Source organism: Podospora pseudopauciseta, chromosome 1, assembly GCF_035222475.1.
Source record: "Podospora pseudopauciseta strain CBS 411.78 chromosome 1, whole genome shotgun sequence".
Classification (NCBI taxonomy): Eukaryota; Fungi; Ascomycota; class Sordariomycetes; order Sordariales; family Podosporaceae; genus Podospora; species Podospora pseudopauciseta.
In genome coordinates this window covers 3,495,561-3,513,288 of record NC_085892.1, presented here as the reverse complement: position 1 = coordinate 3,513,288, position 17,728 = coordinate 3,495,561, and the positions used below count along the sequence as shown (strand labels likewise).

The following is a 17,728-nucleotide window of genomic DNA, read 5'->3' as shown; positions in this document are numbered from 1 at the left end:
GAGTTGCTGGTCGCGAGAAGTGAAATGTTGGAAGTTACCTTACCTTCTATGACGGATGACTGCGATGCGCAACATCCCTGCTCGGCTGCCTGCCATCTGGTCTTATCTAGGCTAATCTATTGGTTGATATTCTCCGGGGTGCACTGTGCGGATAAGCAACGACGAACAAGGTCTTTGTGAACTTCCCTGCCTGTGCTGACCTCACTGCGCTTAGGTGAAAAGGTTTGTCTAGTATATCCAAGGTAGTACGGGTCTCTTTTCATGAGAGCTACCCTGCTGAGCTACAGTAAACCTCATACTTCGCCATCTCCTACGATTCCCACTTGATACTTTTAATCTCCTGCCCTAAAAGTGGATCACCCCATCTTTTGGGTTACTTCCATCCCGTCCCAACCCAACGAGCTCACCCCTCCACCTCGCGCAGCAATTACCTACCTATCCTGTCTCATCCACCCTCCACTCTCACGCATCAAATCCACCCATTCTCACCAGGAACAAGCGATTAAATTCAACCAGCAGCTCGGTTACACATCCCCTCCATACCGTACCCACCACCCTACCCTCTCTCCCTCTCTCTCCCTCTCTCTCTCTCTTCATTCTCATTCAAGTTATGCAACCCCCCCTCTTCCCCCTCTCCCGAAACAACCACCGCGGCCGCTCAAAAGCGATAATGAACTACGACGCCCTCCCCACCCCCTCCTCCAAGCCCGAAGCCACCGACTTCCTGCAGACGCTCCTAAACAAGAACCTCAGGGTGGGCACCACGGACGGGAGGATGTTTTGGGGGAGCTTCAAGTGTACTGATTCTGTAAGTTTCCATACACACCCCACCCGCACACACCTCGTCATCTCATACACTACCTACCCATTCATGATATCTCAACCATGAATCTGTATCTTCCCTAAGAATCTAACCTTCCTCTCCTCCGCCCCCCCTCAACAGGACTGCAACCTCGTCCTCCAACACACCTACGAATACCGCCCCCCCTCGCCCAACTCCAATCAGCCGCCGCCGCGGCCGCAAGCTCAGACCCCCAGTCCAAAAAAGTGGTCATGGACATGACATCCCGCTACCTAGGTCTAGTCGTCGTACCAGGCCAATACATCACAAAGATCGAAGTCGAAGAGTTCGCCAGTCAACTCAAGGCCACAGAGCGCAAACAGCAGCAAAAGTCACAACAACAACAACAAACAACACGCAAGGTAGAAATTAGTTAGCTACTTTACCTTACCTTACTTAGCGTACCTGCCGAAATCACATGATTCATAATAACGATGAAAAAAAAAATGAAAAAAAAATGTTCATATTAACCAACTACCCATCAGTCATTCAAAACAAGAATTCGTGCCGCAAAGGGAATCGACGCTAAACTATACACACACACCCCCCCCTGAGAAGAAGAAGAGAAACAACAACTTGCTCTCACACCAAATCCTTAGGAAACCCCATCATTGTTTGTCCTCCATCTCACTCAAATCATTACCAATTACGGTCGATTTCCCTTTCATACCTCGGCTAAACCCGCCACCACCACAGCCACCGCTCAACCCCAAGCTTCTCACCCATCCCGTACTTCTCTCCTCCCCCAACGCTAGTTGTGGTCCTTCTCCTAAGCAACAACCGCCTCTTGGCGTCGTCCCCTTGTCTCCCCTCCGTTCAACCCCGCCTCACTCCCCAGCACCGAATGACTCGTCCTCCCCTCCAACTCATCCTCGTCCTCGTCCTCGTCCTCACTATACTCATCTTTATGATGTTGGTGATGTCCCGCAGAAGCCCATCCATCCTGATCATTAAGCGGCGCATCCTGACCCGACAGGTCCAAGCCCTCACTGCGTGCCTTGATGTTGTTCCTGCGTCTGGTCGAGAGAGTCCGGGCGCGAGTGGAGAGCTTAGCAGACACGGCCGCCTTTTGCGTGACCCAGTTGGTGAGCGCGTCCTCGCAGTCTTGGATAATGGCCTTGCTAGCCTCGTAGCCGTCGTACGCAGCGCGGGTTTCACCTGGTGTGACGGGGGTGTCGTCGATGAGTTCGAGCAGATGCTTTCCGTAGCCGGCGATGATGGCCACCTTTTCGCAGTGTTCGCGCAGGGCGTCGAATTGGTAGGTGTAGGCGGCCTTGATCTTCTCGCGGGTGATGTTGGAGAGCTGGGCTTCGGCAACGAGGGACTCTGCCTCGGCACGGACGAGTTCCTGCTCGAGGACGACTATTCTCGGGGAGTTGGGTTCTTTGTACTTGAGCTGGGCGATTTGATCGGTGATTTTTTGCTTTCCTGTCTGGTGTTAACACATGCCGTGCTTCGGAAAGAGAACGAAAAGGCTGACTGTCTCTGCTGGGCTGCACCGAAGCCTCAATATTCCTAATACTCTTCATGGTGACGCGGTACTGGTCGTATCGGTCGACATATTGATCCTCGAGCTCGCCGATTTCGTAGAGCAGCACTCCCAGCTTGTCCGTGACATCCGAAACGTCTTCGTCGCAGGCCTCGCCCCAAATGGAGAGTTGTTGCTGTGTGACACCTCGTCAGCCAGAGTCTCGCGCTGGAGTCTCAAGAGCAAAACTTACAGCTACTTCCATGCGCTCCTTTGCGACCAACTCCAAACTTCTCATGACATTCTTCTCCATCTTGACCAGCTGTGCCAGCTTCTTGGCGAGGTCGGGCCCGAAGGCGCCGGCCGTCTTGCCCCTGAGAGCATGCCCTAGTGCTCCTGTTAACACCAAAAAAAAAAAAACTTGTGAGTTCCCAGACGGATTTACAAAGGAAAAATGGTCCCGAGAAGAGAAAAGAAAGGGCGCAATGCTCACCGAGTCCTCCTTTGAAGAAACGACCAGACTTGGTCGTCGACGGCGGCGGGGGTGGGTTCTGGTTGCGAGAGGTCACGTCAGCGAGAGATTCAGTGTCACGAGAGGTGTGGTGTGCTGGGCGGGTGGTACCTGGATTTGCGAGGCGGTGGGCGCCCTCGTGGCGCGCATGGAGTACGTTCGATGCATGGTGAATCGAGGTGCGGTGTTGGTGTGTTGTGGTGGTGTGAGAGTGTAGCACCCAACAGCGGGTGGATGACGGGCCGGTTTGATTGTGCGGGTTCAGGTAATCGATACTGAAAGTGAGAAGTGGAGGTAGGTGTTCAGTTTCACGAAACAAAGGTGCGTGTAGGCCGAGCCGGAACAAGCTTGCGTTTATAAGGTATGCGACGGTGTCTTTGGTGGGAGAGCCAGCGATAATGACGTCGGTGAGCAACGCAAGCACTTGTCAGTTTGGGGGCCAGCGGGTTTGCCGGGGTTAGGAAAGGGCCGTGCGAGCTTTTCTCTTCATCTGTTGTTGATCAGGGTTCAGATATACCAGGTTCAACGCTGCAATTGCTGTCTGAGGCCAGGAGATCTCCGTTCCTGCGTCCGCCATGAAGGTCACTCTGGAAAATCCTTCATATTCTTTCATCCCAGAGTCTCCCTTCCCGGAGCCGATCTGACGTTGTCATGGTGAACACTGGGGCGACCCCATCTTCAGATGTTGTTTGCGGTTAGGATGGGCTTGGCATGGGTAACCCGGAATTTCAGGATGCACAGGCCATTTTCAACACAAGCCACTTGCCAAAACCTAGCCACTGGACCTTTATCTTAGCCACCCGTCTGGGCAGAGGCCACGATCTTGAGAAAGTGATTTGAGTTTTCAGGTATCGCAGTGATATGTGGTGAGGCCAGATATTGAAATAGTGGAGCCGGGGCGCTGATAGTTGTTTCTGCACGTATATATCTATTTAACTAGTATAAGTGATTGATTGTAGATGGTAGGTTGCCCGGGTCTAGTTTCGCTGGATCAAAGTCCTCGCAGCTATGGTGATGCCCACCTACCTACCTGGAATGCACCGACACGAGAGAAATAAAAAGTGGTCACGATCGAGTGAGCCAAGCATCTGAATCAATTCAAGCTTCCAGCTTGACACATAGTATGCATGGAGTGAAGCTCAACCCAAAAGCAGATGCTGGAGCCATGATCCTCAGCCCGCTTTTAGTAAGTAGGGTTCCACCAGACGGCTCCCCCCTCTCCCGTTGACATCACCAGGGACCTGGGACAAGCGTTACCCAACGGCCGGCGAAATTATTTTTTTCTCATTCTGGTTTGATGCTACACTATTCCTAGATTTTGTTTGTTGAACCATTGTGTCGGAGAGAGAGAGAGTGAACACAAATACTCGAACCATCGTCTGCGCTTTGAAAACCTAAGTCTCTCTCGACTGGCTGCCCGTGGCGCCAATCATCTTCAAGACGAAGCTCCAGGGCTTGCCGAGACAGACCCCTGCTTTCGCATCTTCTCCCTGCGCCTCTGGTGACATTCACGTCATCCTCTTTCCCACGCCGGGAGAACAAGAACAGCAAATCACAGTTATCATCCACCGGTCGTGTGATACTTATCCTTATTCACACACCTACCCTCTAACAACGCCATCCCGATTGACCCCGTTATCGCTCCACGAGGCCCTCGCGATTGGCACAGCCCTCTCATGTTCTAAGCTCAATTGAATCCACCGCTATAGGCTGCCGCCGCACGCCGCCTCCAAAGCATCCATCAGCCCTCAGCGCATGTCCCAGTCCCCAAGGACAAGAAACATCGTCGACGAAGCCTCCACAATGGAACCAAATGCGCCTTCAACTTCGGCACATGCGCCACGCAAGAGAAAGAATCACAGGGGCGGCAAGAAGAAGAAGCAGACTAGAAGAAAGTCATTCGCCGGCCTTGCTCCCGATGACGTCGAGTCCGGACTCGATAGGCCTGAGGATATGGGCACTGGCCGTGAAGGATTCTACTCCAGGCCTGGTCGTAATGCGAGCAACACAAGCCTCGACAGCGATGCTTTGTTAGATCACAGGTGCGCCGATCCCTTTTCTTGCACTACTCATTGCGCAGTGGACATCACTAACATTGCACAAATATAGAGAGCATAAATCCTTCATCCGACCCCGACGTCCGTCAATGATGACAGCGAGCGGCTCCCTTCTCGCCACGCCCGGCGGTAGCAGACTGAAGCATATGAGCAGAGGAGACACCAGCGAGGAAGACGGAGAAGGAGCCCCGCTCCTATCTAGCTCTGTCTTCCAACGAGGCGAAACATTCCCGAGCTATGGGTCCGGAGAAGCTACTCTTCGAAGAAGCGGTCCCGGCAGTCGTCACGAATCGAGCAGGAGCAGTTCCAAGAGACGCTTCCTCGGATCCGGGAACGATACTTATAATGTCAACTATCCGCCATCGGTGCCGGGAACACCTCCGATGCGCCCACTGGACCGCATGGATATGAGCTTCGGCGATGCTTTGCTGCGCGACGAGCTTGAAAACGGTGATTCGCAGAGCAGGGATTATGACGAAGACGACCATGAATCGTTCCACAATTCACCATTGGAGAGGAGGAAGACAATTGCTGCTTTGCAGGCTGAGGAGGATGTGTGCTTTCCCCAAGAGGGCCTTTCTGATATCGCCGACGACGAGCTTGGGATTCGCGATGCTCATGGTTACCGTGGGCGGGCGCGGAGACGTCGCCGCAAGTGGCCAGATATTGCTCTGTTGAATGAATGGAGTAGAGTCGAGAAGGAGGGACGTAGCGAGGAGCGCCGGGTGAAAAGGATGGTAGAACCCCAGCTCATCAACGGCAGACTGCGGCCTGTCCACCGCGGTTGGTTTCAGGCCGAGGAGGAAGCACCCTACCGGTTCACCTACTTCAACGAAGAGTTCCAAAGCACCATTCACAGCCAGACTATTGGAGAACTGGTCCAGCCCGGAGGCAGTTTCAAGGAGCTGTTCATCCCAGACCCCCCAATCCTGTCAGATTCTTCCGAGAGCGAGGACGAAGACGAGGACCCAACAGTCAGCCTATCGCAGGTGTTGGCTGGTCAAAACGGCGACCCTCGAATCCCTGTCCGTCAACCGTCCCTCGCAACTAGCACAACGGCAAACGTTCAACACCAGGATTTCGCCGAGCTTCGAAGAGAACGGACTGGATCCGCTAACAACGGCCGGCCGATGTCGACGGAGCCCAAATCCCACCACAGTGAGCAAAAAGCCTACTCTGGGGAGCACACCCCCTCCCGCATGCGATCCCCCATACCTGACCATGTCAAATCCCCCCAACCAGACAACAACAGCAGCAACAACAACAACAACAACAACTTCCACCCCACCCCCCAAAAGGAACCCAAACCCATCCGGTATGGCGAGCGCCCAGTCTGGTGGCTTGACATTCTGAGTCCAACAGAGCAAGAGATGAAGATCATCTCCAAGGCGTTTGGAATCCACCCGTTGACAGCAGAAGACATCATGATGCAGGAGCAGCGGGAGAAGGTGGAACTGTTTCGGCATTACTACTTTGTCAACTACCGGTCTTTTGACCAAGACCAGTCAAGCGAGAATTTCATGGAGCCGGTGAACATGTACGTGGTGGTGTTTAGGGAGTGTGTGCTGAGCTTCCACTTTAGCGTGACGCCCCACCCTGCCAACGTCCGCCGGCGCATCCGACAGCTGAGGGACTATCTGATCCTGTCGTCGGACTGGATCAGCTACGCCATCATCGACGACATCACGGACGTGTTTGGGCCGTTAATTCAGAGCATTGAGGACGAGGTGGACGATATTGATGATGAGATTTTGCAGCTGCACTCGACTACTGCCGCGGCGACGACGGATCCGTATGGCAGTAGGAATAACAAGCAGGACGGGAGTAGTAATGAGAAGAGGGAGTTGGGGGACGATGCCGAGGCGGGGAGGGACATGCTGAGGCGGGTGGGGGATTGCAGGAAGAAGGTGATGAGTTTGTATCGGTTGCTGGGGAACAAGGCGGATGTGATCAAGGGGTTTGCTAAAAGGTGTAATGAGCATTGGGAGGTTGCGCCGAGGAGTGAGATTGGGTTGTATTTGGGGGATATTCAGGATCATATTGTGACGATGACGTCGAATTTGAGTCATTATGAGAAGTAAGTCTTCCTGTTGTCAGGTATCAAGGCTGGTGGTGAGTGCTGACAAGGGATACAGGATCTTGGCGAGGTCTCATGGGAATTATTTGGCGCAGATCAACATTAGGATGAATGAGAGGCAGGAGCAGACGGCGGATGTGCTGGGGAAGTTGACGGTTCTGGGGACGATTGTACTGCCTATGAACATCATTACTGGGCTGTGGGGGATGAATGTGTTGGTGCCGGGGCAGGAGTCGGAGGCGGGGTTGGTTTGGTTTTGGTGTATCACCGGGGGATTGTTGGTTTTTGGGCTGGCGTGTTATTTGATTGCGAAGAGGGTTTATAATATTGTTTGAAAAGACGAGGGGGGATGGGGAGGGGGGAGAGTGGTTGGGGGTTTGGATACCACTGGGTTTGAGAGGGTGGGTGGGAGGGGTTGGGCACGGTTGAATCGTTTTGCATACACACACTTGGAGTACCTAGGGGCCGGGACGGGGTATAGGTTTTTCTTTTTTTCTTTTTCTTTTTTTTTTTTCTTTTTTTTTTTTTGACCGCTTGCTCTTGTTAGGAACAGCTTTTTGCTGTTGTGACATTAGGTGGTTGAAAGGGAAGAGCAACTATGTGTACAGCGGAGACTAGATGTCTATTGGGACGAGAGAGAGAGAGGTACAAGCTGTATAATCATTCATGAGGTATATCCTAGTAGATGATATGAATAATAAACAAACAATGATGACACATAAACTAGTGGTCACTTGAGATGGTTATAAAATCTGGATTGTATTGCCTTCATGTTCTAGCTCATGCAACTCAGCAGGACTACCAGTTTTCCCCCTTTGTATATAATGCAACGTAACTTTGATGCTCTTCGACACGACAACTTCCACCCTGTGTCCAGTCTTGTCCTTTTTAGTTTCGCCATGTCTTTCAAGCCCAGATATATGTGTGTGTGTCTCTGTGTGTGTGTATCTGCGAAATCCCGCGCACCAAAAATGCCATGCTTCCAAAAAAATCCCTTCCAAAATATTCATCCCTCTCATTCACCTTCTTCCACTACTAGCCCGCTAGCCACCAACAACCGCCCCATACCTAGTTCTGCGGGGGTCCACCCGCCTTCTGCACCAACAGCTGTCCCACAGCCAAGTTCGCCACCTCAAAAGCCTTGCTCCCCTGAGGAAAAGTCCCCAGCGCAGCCCACAAATCAATCAACGGCTGCATCGGCTCCAGATCCGCCTTCTTAAGGAGGTTGAGCGTCGTGGCCGTCAGGATGAAGTGGCTAAAGCAGCTGTTCATCGACTTCTCCAGGTTCAGGGCAAACAGGTCGTCAAAGTGGGACCAGTACAGATGGGCATAAACCCGAAACATTTGCCGAAAGATGGTCTGGCATGTCTCCATGAAGTTCTGGGGGAAGCCGCTTCTCTTTCCGATCCACTCCTGGCCGGATTCTGGGACGGGGGTGCAAAAGGCCGGGTTGTCGGCGTAGGAAACGCCGGATGGGTCGCAGGGGAAAATGTTGTTGTCGTCGATTTTGCCAGAGATGTATCGTTGTACGAGGGTGAGGTACTCGTATGCTGGGATCTCGACGGGTTGGAGCCGGGAGTTTAACCAGGTGAAGGAGTGGTTGCTGGTGATTGTTAGTGGATGATGATGATACGGTCTTGCTGGGTGCCACCTACGCTCCGGCTGACATCTTGGGACACCTTCTGGAGTTGCAGATAGATGTTCCATCCTCTTCCTTGTCGTGCACCAGGCGAATGAATGTTACGAGCATTCGCCAGTGGTCAACAACTATGAACACTGGTCAATGTACGGCCCCTGTCTTGACCGCCATGGCATGTTGCTAGCTTACCTTGATGAGCAACCCACTCTCCCATCTCCACAGTCTTGGGCTTCGCGCTGAGGGTCAAGAAGTTACCCTTGACAATGTGCTTTGCATAGTTGCAATTTAGCCAGAGCGGCTTGGTTGGGGGGAGGTGATATGAGGTCAAAACCTCCTCTGCGGTGGGGATCATGCCACTTGATTGGTCCATGCCGATGGTCTCAGCCAGAGATGGCGAAGTAGGAAGTGGTGGGAGCTTGACTGAGGTGGTGGAAGTGGGTGTTTGGATTTCCGGAGGAGGAACAGGAGACTGAGCGTGCTGCTGCTGTTCAGGACCGGGTGAGTTTGGGCTTCTTTGGCCTCTGAAGCGGGCGTTTCTAGATAACATATATGTGTCAGCGCGGCTAAAACCCGAGCTAGTGTGTTGTAGAGCGGAGAATATATATGCAAGAGGCCCAGAAGATCGAAATAGTTTCAGCAAAGTCCGCCCCCCTTCTCCTTGTGTCAACTATTTTGGATGACCAGAAGAAGGAAACAGACAGCCTTGTACTTGAAACAAGCCAAGGGTGCCCGGTTGGGCAACAAACCACACTTGTGGATCTTTTATTACTGCCTGGTCTGAGAGCCAGAGCCCCTATATCCATCTCTTCCCCGATCTAAAACATGAAGAGGGAGATCTGAGCAGCGTGGTCTTGATGGACAGTTGAGAATGTGACTGGGTTGTTTGTATCAAACCCAGGTTCTCGGGTCTGAACGTTTTGGGAGGCGGCATGGTAACTGCAGGGCCCAACCCATTCCCAGCTACCTAACCCTTGCATACAGCAAGCAGCAAGCAGCAAGCAGCAAGCGCTGACAACCACTTGGTAGAGCGGCAGATGTATAAATTAACCAAAAACAGGGGCAAAAACACAAAAGAGTTGAGTTTGAGAAGCTCTTGCCTCGCTCTTGGGTGCGGATTGGGAGATTGGGCTCGCTGGACCGAGACGGGGGGAGGGCTTTGGCGAGAGATGGAGGTTTGCGGGGAACAGGAGACGGAGTGGATGGAGGCGACTCACATTCCAGAAAAGAGGTTGGACATTGTCGGTGTGAGTATGTCTGGAGAGCAGCCGTCCGGGAAACAGGTTGAAACAAGGTGTTTTCGTACGATGTAGCGTTGACTAAACCCCGTCACGAAATTGTTTCTTGTATCGAATCGGTCTGCTGCTGGAGCGCCTGGACCCCTGACAGTGCCAGCACCTCACCACCTTGGAGGGGATCCCCGCCATATGCACCGCCACATGTACCCAACCAAGCCAATTCTTATCGTTATCGGATATTTTCTTAGCGCGTTCTTGAGCCACACTTCCAATCGGCAACGCGCCGCCGGTGGTGTCGAGCTTCGAGAGCAACCGCAAACCTTCCAAGCGCACTCCACAGTCCTTCACACTCTTCCTTTTCCTTTATTGTTAGGAAAATCACGATCGCCTTACCTGTCATCAGATTCGATCGCGACAGCGTTTTCCATCCGATTCTACCAAAGAAACCCGATTAACAACAGGCAATTCCTCCATCATGTCCGACTCGGAGGATATTATCGACCTCCCCGAGGAGGGTGGTGACGACCTCTTTGGAGACGAGGGGGACGAGGTGATGTCGGATCAGGGCAATGTGCTTAGCGATCGCGACCTGGAATCGGACAGAGAGGATGACCGCGACCGCATCGAAGATGAGGACGATTACCCGCGTGAGGATAGAGACTCTCACCACCTGGCCGAATCGATCCCGCTCTACCGGCATCGAATCCCAAAATCAAAAGACAACACGGTAAGAATGGGTCTCTGTATCAATGGCTCCAATGCATCACTAATAGTTCCCACCAACAGCTTCACAACCTCAAAGTACCAAACTTCCTCAAGTTCAACCCAGTGGAATACAAACCCGACGAGTGGCAGCCCTCCAAGTGGGAGCTCAACAATGCCAATTCCGAAAACCCCATCCCATCAATCATGTGGCGCCGCGATCCCAAGACCGGGAAGCTTAAGAGCAATGCCAACATTCACAGATGGAGCGATGGTTCCACGACCCTCCAGATCGGAGACGATCACTACGAGATCACATCCAACTCACTCGTCGGACCGCCTAATGAGCCGTATCAAGACGTTAAGGATGCACATGAATACGCGGCAGCTGCCCATCTAACGACCAATTCCTTGTTAATCGTCGGTCACTACACCGAGCAATACTCCATCAAGCCTCCCGAGGAACTCCAGGATGCCGCCTTCGACCGCCTGGTGGCAGGTCTTAATATGAACAAGAAGGAGAGCACCACCAGCAGGCTCATCGCCACCAACGAGGACCCCGAGCGCAAGAAGAGAGAGGCCGAGCTCGCCGAGAAGGAACGGGCAAAGAACCAGCGCCGTCGGGAGACAGCGGCTGCGCGCTCTGAGGGAGCAGGGAGTCGGTACAAGGGCGGGGCTCTTTCCATTGGCGACTTGGAGGGTAGGCGTGGAGCGGGAGGATCCAGGAAACGTGGTGCGCCGGGCGGAGCCAAGAAGAAGCATCGCCGTCCTGAATATGATTCTGACGATGATCTTCCCAGCGGGGCGCGCCGCACGGACAACTACGACATGGACGACGGGTTTTTGGTCGGTAGTGACGAAGATGATGATGTCGTCGAGGATGACGAGGAGGAGGATATTCTGGATGATGAGGATGAGGATGAGAGGCCGAGGGCGAAGAGGCAGAGAACGGCTGATCCGGAGGAGGATGCTGATGGGGATGATGATGACGACGCCCCGGCTGCTTCTCATCGCCGCAGGAGGCGGGTTGTTAATGATGATGATGACGAATAGGAGCAGCAGTCTGAGAGGCCCGTCGAGGAGAAGAAGGAGCGCCGTGACACCCTCGAGGAGGAAGACCTACCAGAGGACTAGAAGCCCGAAAGGCCCAAGAGGTCCAAAAAGCCTGCTGACACGAAAAAGGGGGCCTTTGACAAAATCAGAAAGAAGCAGCAGGAGAAGGAGGCTAAACAGAAGCGAGAGGAAGAATCAGAGGAGGAGCCGGAAGATTTACCAGAGGACTAGAAGCCCGAAAGGCCCAAGAGGCCCAAAAAGCCTGCTGACACGAAAAAGGGGGCTTTTGACAAAATCAGAAAGAAGCAGCAGGAGAAGGAGGCCAAAACAGAAGTGAGAGGAGGAATCAGAGGAGGAGGATGATCAAGAGCTTGAGGGGCCCCGCCTTTGTTGATAAGGGCGGCGTCGAGCGAAAAATAAAACAAAAATATGGCAGCACAGTGATAGGAGGAGTCAAGATTCCGGCTATCAGCGCTCCTTGGGAACCGGGACAGGGGAATCACTAGGACTTTTTCAGAGACGGGAGCACTGGTTCATAGGTATATGTTTTGGGGTAGGTGTGTCTTGAGGTTTCGCTTTATGGCGAAAACCAAAATGATATCATGTTTTCTTGTTACAAAAAAAAAGGGTATAGAACGGTCGCTTGCTTTTCCCCGGCTCTGTAATATATGTAGTTTTTCGTCATCATGTCCCCAAATGTCATTATATCAGTCAGCTGCTAGTAATAATTTGGTGTTCCTGTCCTGTATTCCCCTGGTGTGCCGGGGAAGGCGCCCGCCATGGAGGAATCTACAGCTGTTTCCTCGTCTGAACTGGGGTAGTTCCCATATTCATCTGACCTGTCTGGGGGCGCTCTCATCGCCTCCAAAACGTTTGGTTCAAGCAGTGGTGGCTGGAATGGCTTGACAGTATGGATTTCTCGACCAGTAGGCATTTGCGCCAACAGTGGGCCGATGGGTGGGATGGGTTGTGTCATGATCTTTTTTGAAAGTTGTTAGCCATATGTGTATTTGCAATGATCCCTTCGCCCAGCAAACAACGTACCGTATCATTCTGCCTCACCCACTTCCCCTCCAACATCTCAATCACCCTTCTTTCCTCTAACCTCCCCGCATCCGCGCCCCAATCCAGCCCCTTTTCAATCTTTTTATCCTCCCTCCTTTCTGTCCACTCCTTTTTGAGCCCCTTCATCAACGACGACTTTGCCTTCTCCCCACTACTAGAGGAGCCATGTTTCCCTTCCCGCTCCACACCCAACTCCTTCAACCCAGCCCACAGCCACCCTATCCCTTTCCCCTGCTCCCCTCCCAGCTCAGCATCAATCCCGAAAAACCGACAGGCTTTCGCCCTGGCCGTCCGCCTCAGGTCATCAAGGTATTTGATAAAATCAGCATTGATCTTGTGGCTGTTCACCAGCGCATAAGCCTGGCTAGCGTGCTCCGCAGCAGCAAGACAGAGCCGAGCAAAGAGGTGGGCGCGGACTTTGGGAATGTCGGGGGATTTGTACATCCACTCCGTGTCATTCTCGTTGCGCTGCTGGAGGACGATGGCAGGGTAAGGGTCGTCTTTTAGGACGGCTAGCAGTGTTGCTTCAGCTAGGGCTAGGGATCGAAGCGCGCGGATGGTGGGGGGGGATATGTCGTTCGACGGGGGAGGCGAGGAAAGAGATTCGGAGCGGGTGGATAGGTAGTCGTATATGGAGGCTGCGTCGAGGAGGGATTTGGTCGCGGAGGAGATGGCGGTTTGGCGCTGGGTGGTTCCGACGGGGGCGGTGGTGGTTAGGTAGAGGGGGTGGAGGTGGAGGCGGGATTGGAGGGTGAGGGCTGCGGCAAGGGTGGTGAGGGTAAAGAAGAGGTCGTATTCGAGGGAGGTGATTTTCAGGCGGGGGGGCTCACGGCCGGGGATGGGGGGGAGGGAGGAGAGGGTTGGTCGCCATTGGATTTGGGGGGCGGTGAGGAGCGTTACGGTTATTTCTTCGGGGTGGTGGTGGGAGGGGTGGGGGGTGAGGCCAGCGTCGAGGGCGAAGAGGTAGGGGAGGTAGGAGTGGAGGGAGGAGATGAGGGAGGAGAGGGCGGGGGATTGGGAATGGGGGGGCAAGCGTTTGAACTTTTTGAGGGTATCGCGGACCACACCGCGGTGGGTGCTGGCGTTGAGGGGGAGGGAGGGGTGGGATTCGCAGGTGAAGGAGGAGGAGAAGGAGAAGGAGGAGGTGGTGGGGAGGGTGAAGGGGTAAGGCATTTTGGTTAGAGACGTTGCATATATAGAGAATAGAACATCACCAACTCGGTTGTGAAGCTTCACGACAGGCGCGACGAGGGGTTCATCGGGGGAGGGGCAGCTCTTTTCAGGGGTGACATCACAGGTCACGGGCAGCTGCTGGCGGACCGTGTCGCTGGGCGCAAACGGACCCCTGTCGACCGGAAATTGGAGCTTTCCCCAAGAAACCCCACGGGCAGCTCCCCTGTCAAGTGGAGCACCTGGCACGAATTGGAGCTCCACAGCACATGACAGATTGCTGTCAGCGGCACCAAAAAGTTCCAGAGACGCGCACTTGGACTTCTTTTCTTGTTGAAATCACCACAGACTCGGCGATCATGGCAGGACACACGCCATCACCTCACAAGCCAAGGCGAAAGGCCAAAGGAGCTGGCGGGCCCAGCAACCTCGGCCACTCGATCTCTGTCGAATCCTCAGGACGCGCCCCATCGTTCCCCCTCGCAGCTTTCTTCTGGCCCGCCAGGGGCTCTGCGTCGCAATGGGAGATACTCCCCATAATCTTGATGGTCGTTGGTCTTTTTAGGTGGGCGGCTAGTCTTTGGGGGTATTCTGGTATAGGTCGCTGTTCAATTTCTGAAATGTTGTCCGAAGACTGACGTTTACAAAGGCTTCCAGAAACCACCCATGTTCGGCGACTACGAGGCACAGAGGCACTGGATGGAAATTACAACACACCTACCCATCACGCAATGGTACTTTCACGATTTGCAATGGTGGGGTCTCGATTACCCACCATTGACGGCCTATCACAGCTGGCTCTGCGGCAAGATCGGTTCGCTCATTGATCCTTCGTGGTTCGCCCTCTACAAGTCCCGCGGTGTACATGATCCAAACCTGAAGATATTCATGAGGGGGACTGTGATAGTGTCTGAATACCTGATCTACATCCCCGCCGTCGTCATCTTCGTCCGTCGTTTCAGCAGGCTAAGCGGCGTTACGAGCTGGTCGGCTTCGATTTCTCTCACCGCCATCCTCATGCAACCGGGGAACATCCTGATCGATCATATCCACTTTCAGTACAATACCGTTATGCTTGGATTTGTGGTGGCGAGCATGTCGAGCATGCTTGCTGGTCGATACTTGTGGTCTGCGGTTTTCTTCGTTGCTGCTCTTGGGTTCAAGCAGATGGCGCTCTACTACGCTTTCCCGGTGTTTGCATTCCTTCTTGGGAGCTGCTTCTCTCCCAAGATCAACGTGTTACGGTTCATCAGGATTGCGCTGGTTACGGTTATTGCTTTCGCTATTCTGCTTTTGCCTTTCGTCCTCGGTGCCTACAAGGAGTGGAAGCAGGGCATTCGGTCAAAGCCAGCACCACTACCATTGTTCCAGGGATTGGCAGCTTATCTTGACCCCAAGGCGTTTTACTACCCCATCGTGGAGCAGCTCGTTCAGATGGTCCACCGGGTCTTTCCCTTTGCCCGCGGTTTGTTTGAGGACAAGGTTGCCAACTTTTGGTGTGCTTTGAACGTGGTAGTCAAGATCAAGCACCTTCCGGCCGAGTTGCTTCAGCGCATGTCGTTGATTGCGACCCTCGCTTCCATCATTCCACCCAACCTGATCCTTCTGGTCCGGCCGAGAAAGGATCTCCTCCCTCTGGCCTTCGCAACAACCGCTTGGGGTTTTTTCCTGTTCAGCTATCAGGTTCACGAAAAGAGCGTCTTGCTTCCGTTGGCACCAATGACACTATTGCTGGCGGGAAGCCAGGGACTGAGCAAGGAAATCAGGGCCTGGGTTGGTTTCGCCAACATTCTGGGCTGCTGGACCATGTTCCCTCTTTTGCAGAGGGTCGACTTGCGCGTGCCATACGCTGTACTGACGCTGCTCTGGGCCTACCTTCTTGGATTACCGCCAACTTCGCTCAGCGTCTACACTCTGGACGGTCAAGCATCTTTCAAGAAGATCGTCACCGCTTTGATTCATGGAGCCTTCTACCTGGCCATGGCAATGTGGCATGTGCTCGAACTTAACTTACAGCCGCCTTCGGACAAGCCAGACTTGTGGGTTGTGGCTAACGTAGGTGTAGGAGCTGCTGGCTTCGCCCTGTGCTATCTATGGTGCTTTAGCAGACTGGTGTTGCAGAGTGACATTTTGCCCCAGGCCTTGGCGGGCAAGAGGAGCAAGGCCAAAACAAACTAGATCAGCACTAGTGAAGTGTCGACGATTTCTTGAATATGTGGACGGCCGTCACCGATGGTTTGATATACATATTTCGATGTCGGAAAGCTCGGGAAACAAACATCCCTCACAACCAATCGGGACGCGTTGTTCACCAGCTGTCAGCGGAAGGATCCCCATCGCTCTTCGGCCATTCACCGTGGCAGGGTTGAGGCTTCAACAACCCGGAGCATGGAATATGCCACGACAGCGACTCAATTGGCATGTCGCACTTTGTCTCCGGATCCCTCTTCGACATGTGGAGGCTCGGACCTTGGCGTTGGGGGAACAGTATCCAAAGGCGGGGATGGCGCAAGGGATCCAGACTGGCGGATTTCACCACGACGCTAGCCAAAAGTCCTTGCCAGCGCTGCTCCCGACGGCTGTTGCTACTTTGGTCATGAGATGGTTGGTGGACGGGACGGGACAATGAGAGCAAAATATCCATACTCCAACAATATTGTGGTTAGCTATCATGCTGAGATTGGGCATTAATTTGGCGCAATCTCCTTGTTCGAAGCACAAGCGAAATCGATGAACCATCCTATCTGACGGCGCAGGAAGGGCAATTCCTACGGGCACAAGCCACAGGCAGGACCAACAGTTCGGTTAGGCGATGGTATTCACCGCAGGATGACATGATGGTCAACCGCACCCAGTCCAACATCAGCCGGCTTCGGGTATCCGTGGCATGTACAATGCGATACACATAGACAATCAAACGATATGTCCAATATTCCCCAATACCGTCTCGATGTATTGAGTGTGAAGCAACTGCCGGCCTCTGTATCTTCTCGAGGGTTCCTTTAAAGTTTACAAGGTTCCCAGGGCTGAGGATGGGATTCGCAGAGCTATCCCCAACACGGTAAGAGCCATACCTTGGCAACGATTGGACCAGCTTCAAGTGGGGAAGGTCGTGATGTTTCCGACCAATCGTGGATTTCCTCGAGCATCTCGCGGCCCTATGTGCGGATCCGTATCGGCTGATGGGCTCTTGGCAAGTTGGCAGCTCCACTGGATCTGTCGTCCCTCCTTGGCGGCCATCAAGTAGGCTAGACTTTTCTGCTGACGTTTTTTTTTTTTGATTTGTTCTTTTGGTTTTACCTGCCTTTTTGGGACAATATGGTGGTGAAACTGCGAGCTGGAAGACTGCAGACGTCAAGCCACGGATTTGAAAGGGCCGTTTGAGATTACTCGGAGGTTCTTCGCCTTTGGTTCTGTGGGACAGATGAGAGAATAGACGAAACAGTTGAGATTTGGGGATGGGGTGCCAACGAGTGTTGGTAGCCTTTTTATGTCTTTATTTGTTTATTTTTGTCGGGCCATGAAGAGGGCCCCTTGGCAGGAAGGGATCTCACCATCTTGGCTGTTGCTGCTGCTGCTGCTCACAACAGGCACGTCAGATTTTGGGCTTGCTTAGAATCTCGAAAGAGACAGTAGGAGATGGGGGGATTCCAGCCAAGGCTATCCTGATGTTGCTCTTCCGCCACATCAGTCTAGACCCCTTTGTGTGATGATTCTTTGTGACTGTTTAGTCACCACGTTTTCTTGTCTTCCACTTGGCGCGGGACAGAGGCAGCAGCCGTGATCCGTCTTTTTGAGCCTCTTTGTCTGTGTGGGTGATGGCGACACCCGATTTGATGTGGTTGTATCTGTGGTGGTGGTTTGTTCATACTGGTCGGCTGCCCCAAATCTAGGAGGTTTGTGGTCCACT

General features: G+C 53.3%; 7 protein-coding genes across 7 annotated transcripts; 4 read left to right on the top strand and 3 right to left on the bottom strand.

The window, feature by feature from the left end:
- Positions 1 to 215: 215 nt before the first annotated feature.
- QC763_109745 (uncharacterized protein) lies at positions 216 to 1,560 on the top strand. Its single transcript, XM_062907567.1, has 2 exons — positions 216 to 808; positions 944 to 1,560. The coding sequence occupies exons 1-2, from the start codon at positions 611 to 613 to the stop codon at positions 1,061 to 1,063; spliced, it is 318 nt and encodes a 105-aa protein (XP_062770524.1). The 5' UTR covers positions 216 to 610; the 3' UTR covers positions 1,064 to 1,560.
- LSP1 (lipid-binding protein) lies at positions 1,074 to 3,988 on the bottom strand. The gene is made up of 5 exons (XM_062907566.1): positions 2,932 to 3,988; positions 2,803 to 2,860; positions 2,563 to 2,696; positions 2,322 to 2,505; positions 1,074 to 2,269 (listed from the first exon to the last, which is right to left on the bottom strand). The coding sequence occupies exons 1-5, from the start codon at positions 2,986 to 2,988 to the stop codon at positions 1,611 to 1,613; spliced, it is 1,092 nt and encodes a 363-aa protein (XP_062770523.1). The 5' UTR covers positions 2,989 to 3,988; the 3' UTR covers positions 1,074 to 1,610.
- A 75-nt stretch (positions 3,989 to 4,063) lies between these two features.
- Positions 4,064 to 7,298, top strand: MNR2 (CorA metal ion transporter). Its single transcript, XM_062907565.1, has 3 exons — positions 4,064 to 4,862; positions 4,930 to 6,954; positions 7,013 to 7,298. The coding sequence occupies exons 1-3, from the start codon at positions 4,576 to 4,578 to the stop codon at positions 7,287 to 7,289; spliced, it is 2,589 nt and encodes an 862-aa protein (XP_062770522.1). The 5' UTR covers positions 4,064 to 4,575; the 3' UTR covers positions 7,290 to 7,298.
- Positions 7,299 to 7,692: 394 nt separating this feature from the next.
- On the bottom strand, positions 7,693 to 9,973 carry MOB2 (Maintenance of ploidy protein mob2). Its single transcript, XM_062907564.1, has 4 exons — positions 9,808 to 9,973; positions 8,783 to 9,129; positions 8,610 to 8,721; positions 7,693 to 8,557 (listed from the first exon to the last, which is right to left on the bottom strand). The coding sequence occupies exons 1-4, from the start codon at positions 9,828 to 9,830 to the stop codon at positions 8,023 to 8,025; spliced, it is 1,017 nt and encodes a 338-aa protein (XP_062770521.1). The 5' UTR covers positions 9,831 to 9,973; the 3' UTR covers positions 7,693 to 8,022.
- A 240-nt stretch (positions 9,974 to 10,213) lies between these two features.
- Positions 10,214 to 12,145, top strand: QC763_109710 (uncharacterized protein). The gene is made up of 2 exons (XM_062907563.1): positions 10,214 to 10,555; positions 10,615 to 12,145. The coding sequence occupies exons 1-2, from the start codon at positions 10,304 to 10,306 to the stop codon at positions 11,581 to 11,583; spliced, it is 1,221 nt and encodes a 406-aa protein (XP_062770520.1). The 5' UTR covers positions 10,214 to 10,303; the 3' UTR covers positions 11,584 to 12,145.
- On the bottom strand, positions 12,113 to 13,968 carry PALC1 (pH-response regulator protein palC). The gene is made up of 2 exons (XM_062907562.1): positions 12,628 to 13,968; positions 12,113 to 12,562 (listed from the first exon to the last, which is right to left on the bottom strand). Exons 1-2 carry the CDS (start codon positions 13,819 to 13,821, stop codon positions 12,302 to 12,304), a joined length of 1,455 nt encoding a protein of 484 aa, XP_062770519.1. The 5' UTR covers positions 13,822 to 13,968; the 3' UTR covers positions 12,113 to 12,301.
- Positions 13,908 to 15,996, top strand: ALG6 (Glucosyltransferase-like protein; the record flags this gene model as incomplete). Its single annotated transcript, XM_062907561.1, has 2 exons — positions 13,908 to 14,412; positions 14,468 to 15,996. Exons 1-2 carry the CDS (start codon positions 14,088 to 14,090, stop codon positions 15,994 to 15,996), a joined length of 1,854 nt encoding a protein of 617 aa, XP_062770518.1. The 5' UTR covers positions 13,908 to 14,087.
- Positions 15,997 to 17,728: the final 1,732 nt, after the last annotated feature.

What these genes read in the sequence shown, in the direction of transcription:
- QC763_109745 (XM_062907567.1), top strand. Translation starts at nt 611, where the DNA reads ATGCAACCCCCCCTCTTCCCCCTCTCCCGAAACAACCACCGCGGCCGC. An exon ending in GCTTCAAGTGTACTGATTCT is followed by an intron (nt 809 to 943) that starts GTAAGTTTCCAT and finishes CCCCCTCAACAG; the next exon opens with GACTGCAACCTCGTCCTCCA.
- LSP1 (XM_062907566.1), bottom strand. Translation starts at nt 2,988, where the DNA reads ATGCATCGAACGTACTCCATGCGCGCCACGAGGGCGCCCACCGCCTCG. An exon ending in CCACCGCCTCGCAAATCCAG is followed by an intron (nt 2,861 to 2,931) that starts GTACCACCCGCC and finishes TCTCGCAACCAG; the next exon opens with AACCCACCCCCGCCGCCGTC. An exon ending in GGTGCAGCCCAGCAGAGACA is followed by an intron (nt 2,270 to 2,321) that starts GTCAGCCTTTTC and finishes AACACCAGACAG; the next exon opens with GAAAGCAAAAAATCACCGAT.
- MNR2 (XM_062907565.1), top strand. Translation starts at nt 4,576, where the DNA reads ATGTCCCAGTCCCCAAGGACAAGAAACATCGTCGACGAAGCCTCCACA. An exon ending in GATGCTTTGTTAGATCACAG is followed by an intron (nt 4,863 to 4,929) that starts GTGCGCCGATCC and finishes GCACAAATATAG; the next exon opens with AGAGCATAAATCCTTCATCC. An exon ending in AATTTGAGTCATTATGAGAA is followed by an intron (nt 6,955 to 7,012) that starts GTAAGTCTTCCT and finishes CAAGGGATACAG; the next exon opens with GATCTTGGCGAGGTCTCATG.
- MOB2 (XM_062907564.1), bottom strand. Translation starts at nt 9,830, where the DNA reads ATGTCCAACCTCTTTTCTGGAAT. An exon ending in TCCAACCTCTTTTCTGGAAT is followed by an intron (nt 9,130 to 9,807) that starts GTGAGTCGCCTC and finishes TATGTTATCTAG; the next exon opens with AAACGCCCGCTTCAGAGGCC. An exon ending in CCCAAGATGTCAGCCGGAGC is followed by an intron (nt 8,558 to 8,609) that starts GTAGGTGGCACC and finishes AACAATCACCAG; the next exon opens with CAACCACTCCTTCACCTGGT.
- QC763_109710 (XM_062907563.1), top strand. Translation starts at nt 10,304, where the DNA reads ATGTCCGACTCGGAGGATATTATCGACCTCCCCGAGGAGGGTGGTGAC. An exon ending in CAAAATCAAAAGACAACACG is followed by an intron (nt 10,556 to 10,614) that starts GTAAGAATGGGT and finishes TCCCACCAACAG; the next exon opens with CTTCACAACCTCAAAGTACC.
- PALC1 (XM_062907562.1), bottom strand. Translation starts at nt 13,821, where the DNA reads ATGCCTTACCCCTTCACCCTCCCCACCACCTCCTCCTTCTCCTTCTCC. An exon ending in GGGTGAGGCAGAATGATACG is followed by an intron (nt 12,563 to 12,627) that starts GTACGTTGTTTG and finishes CTTTCAAAAAAG; the next exon opens with ATCATGACACAACCCATCCC.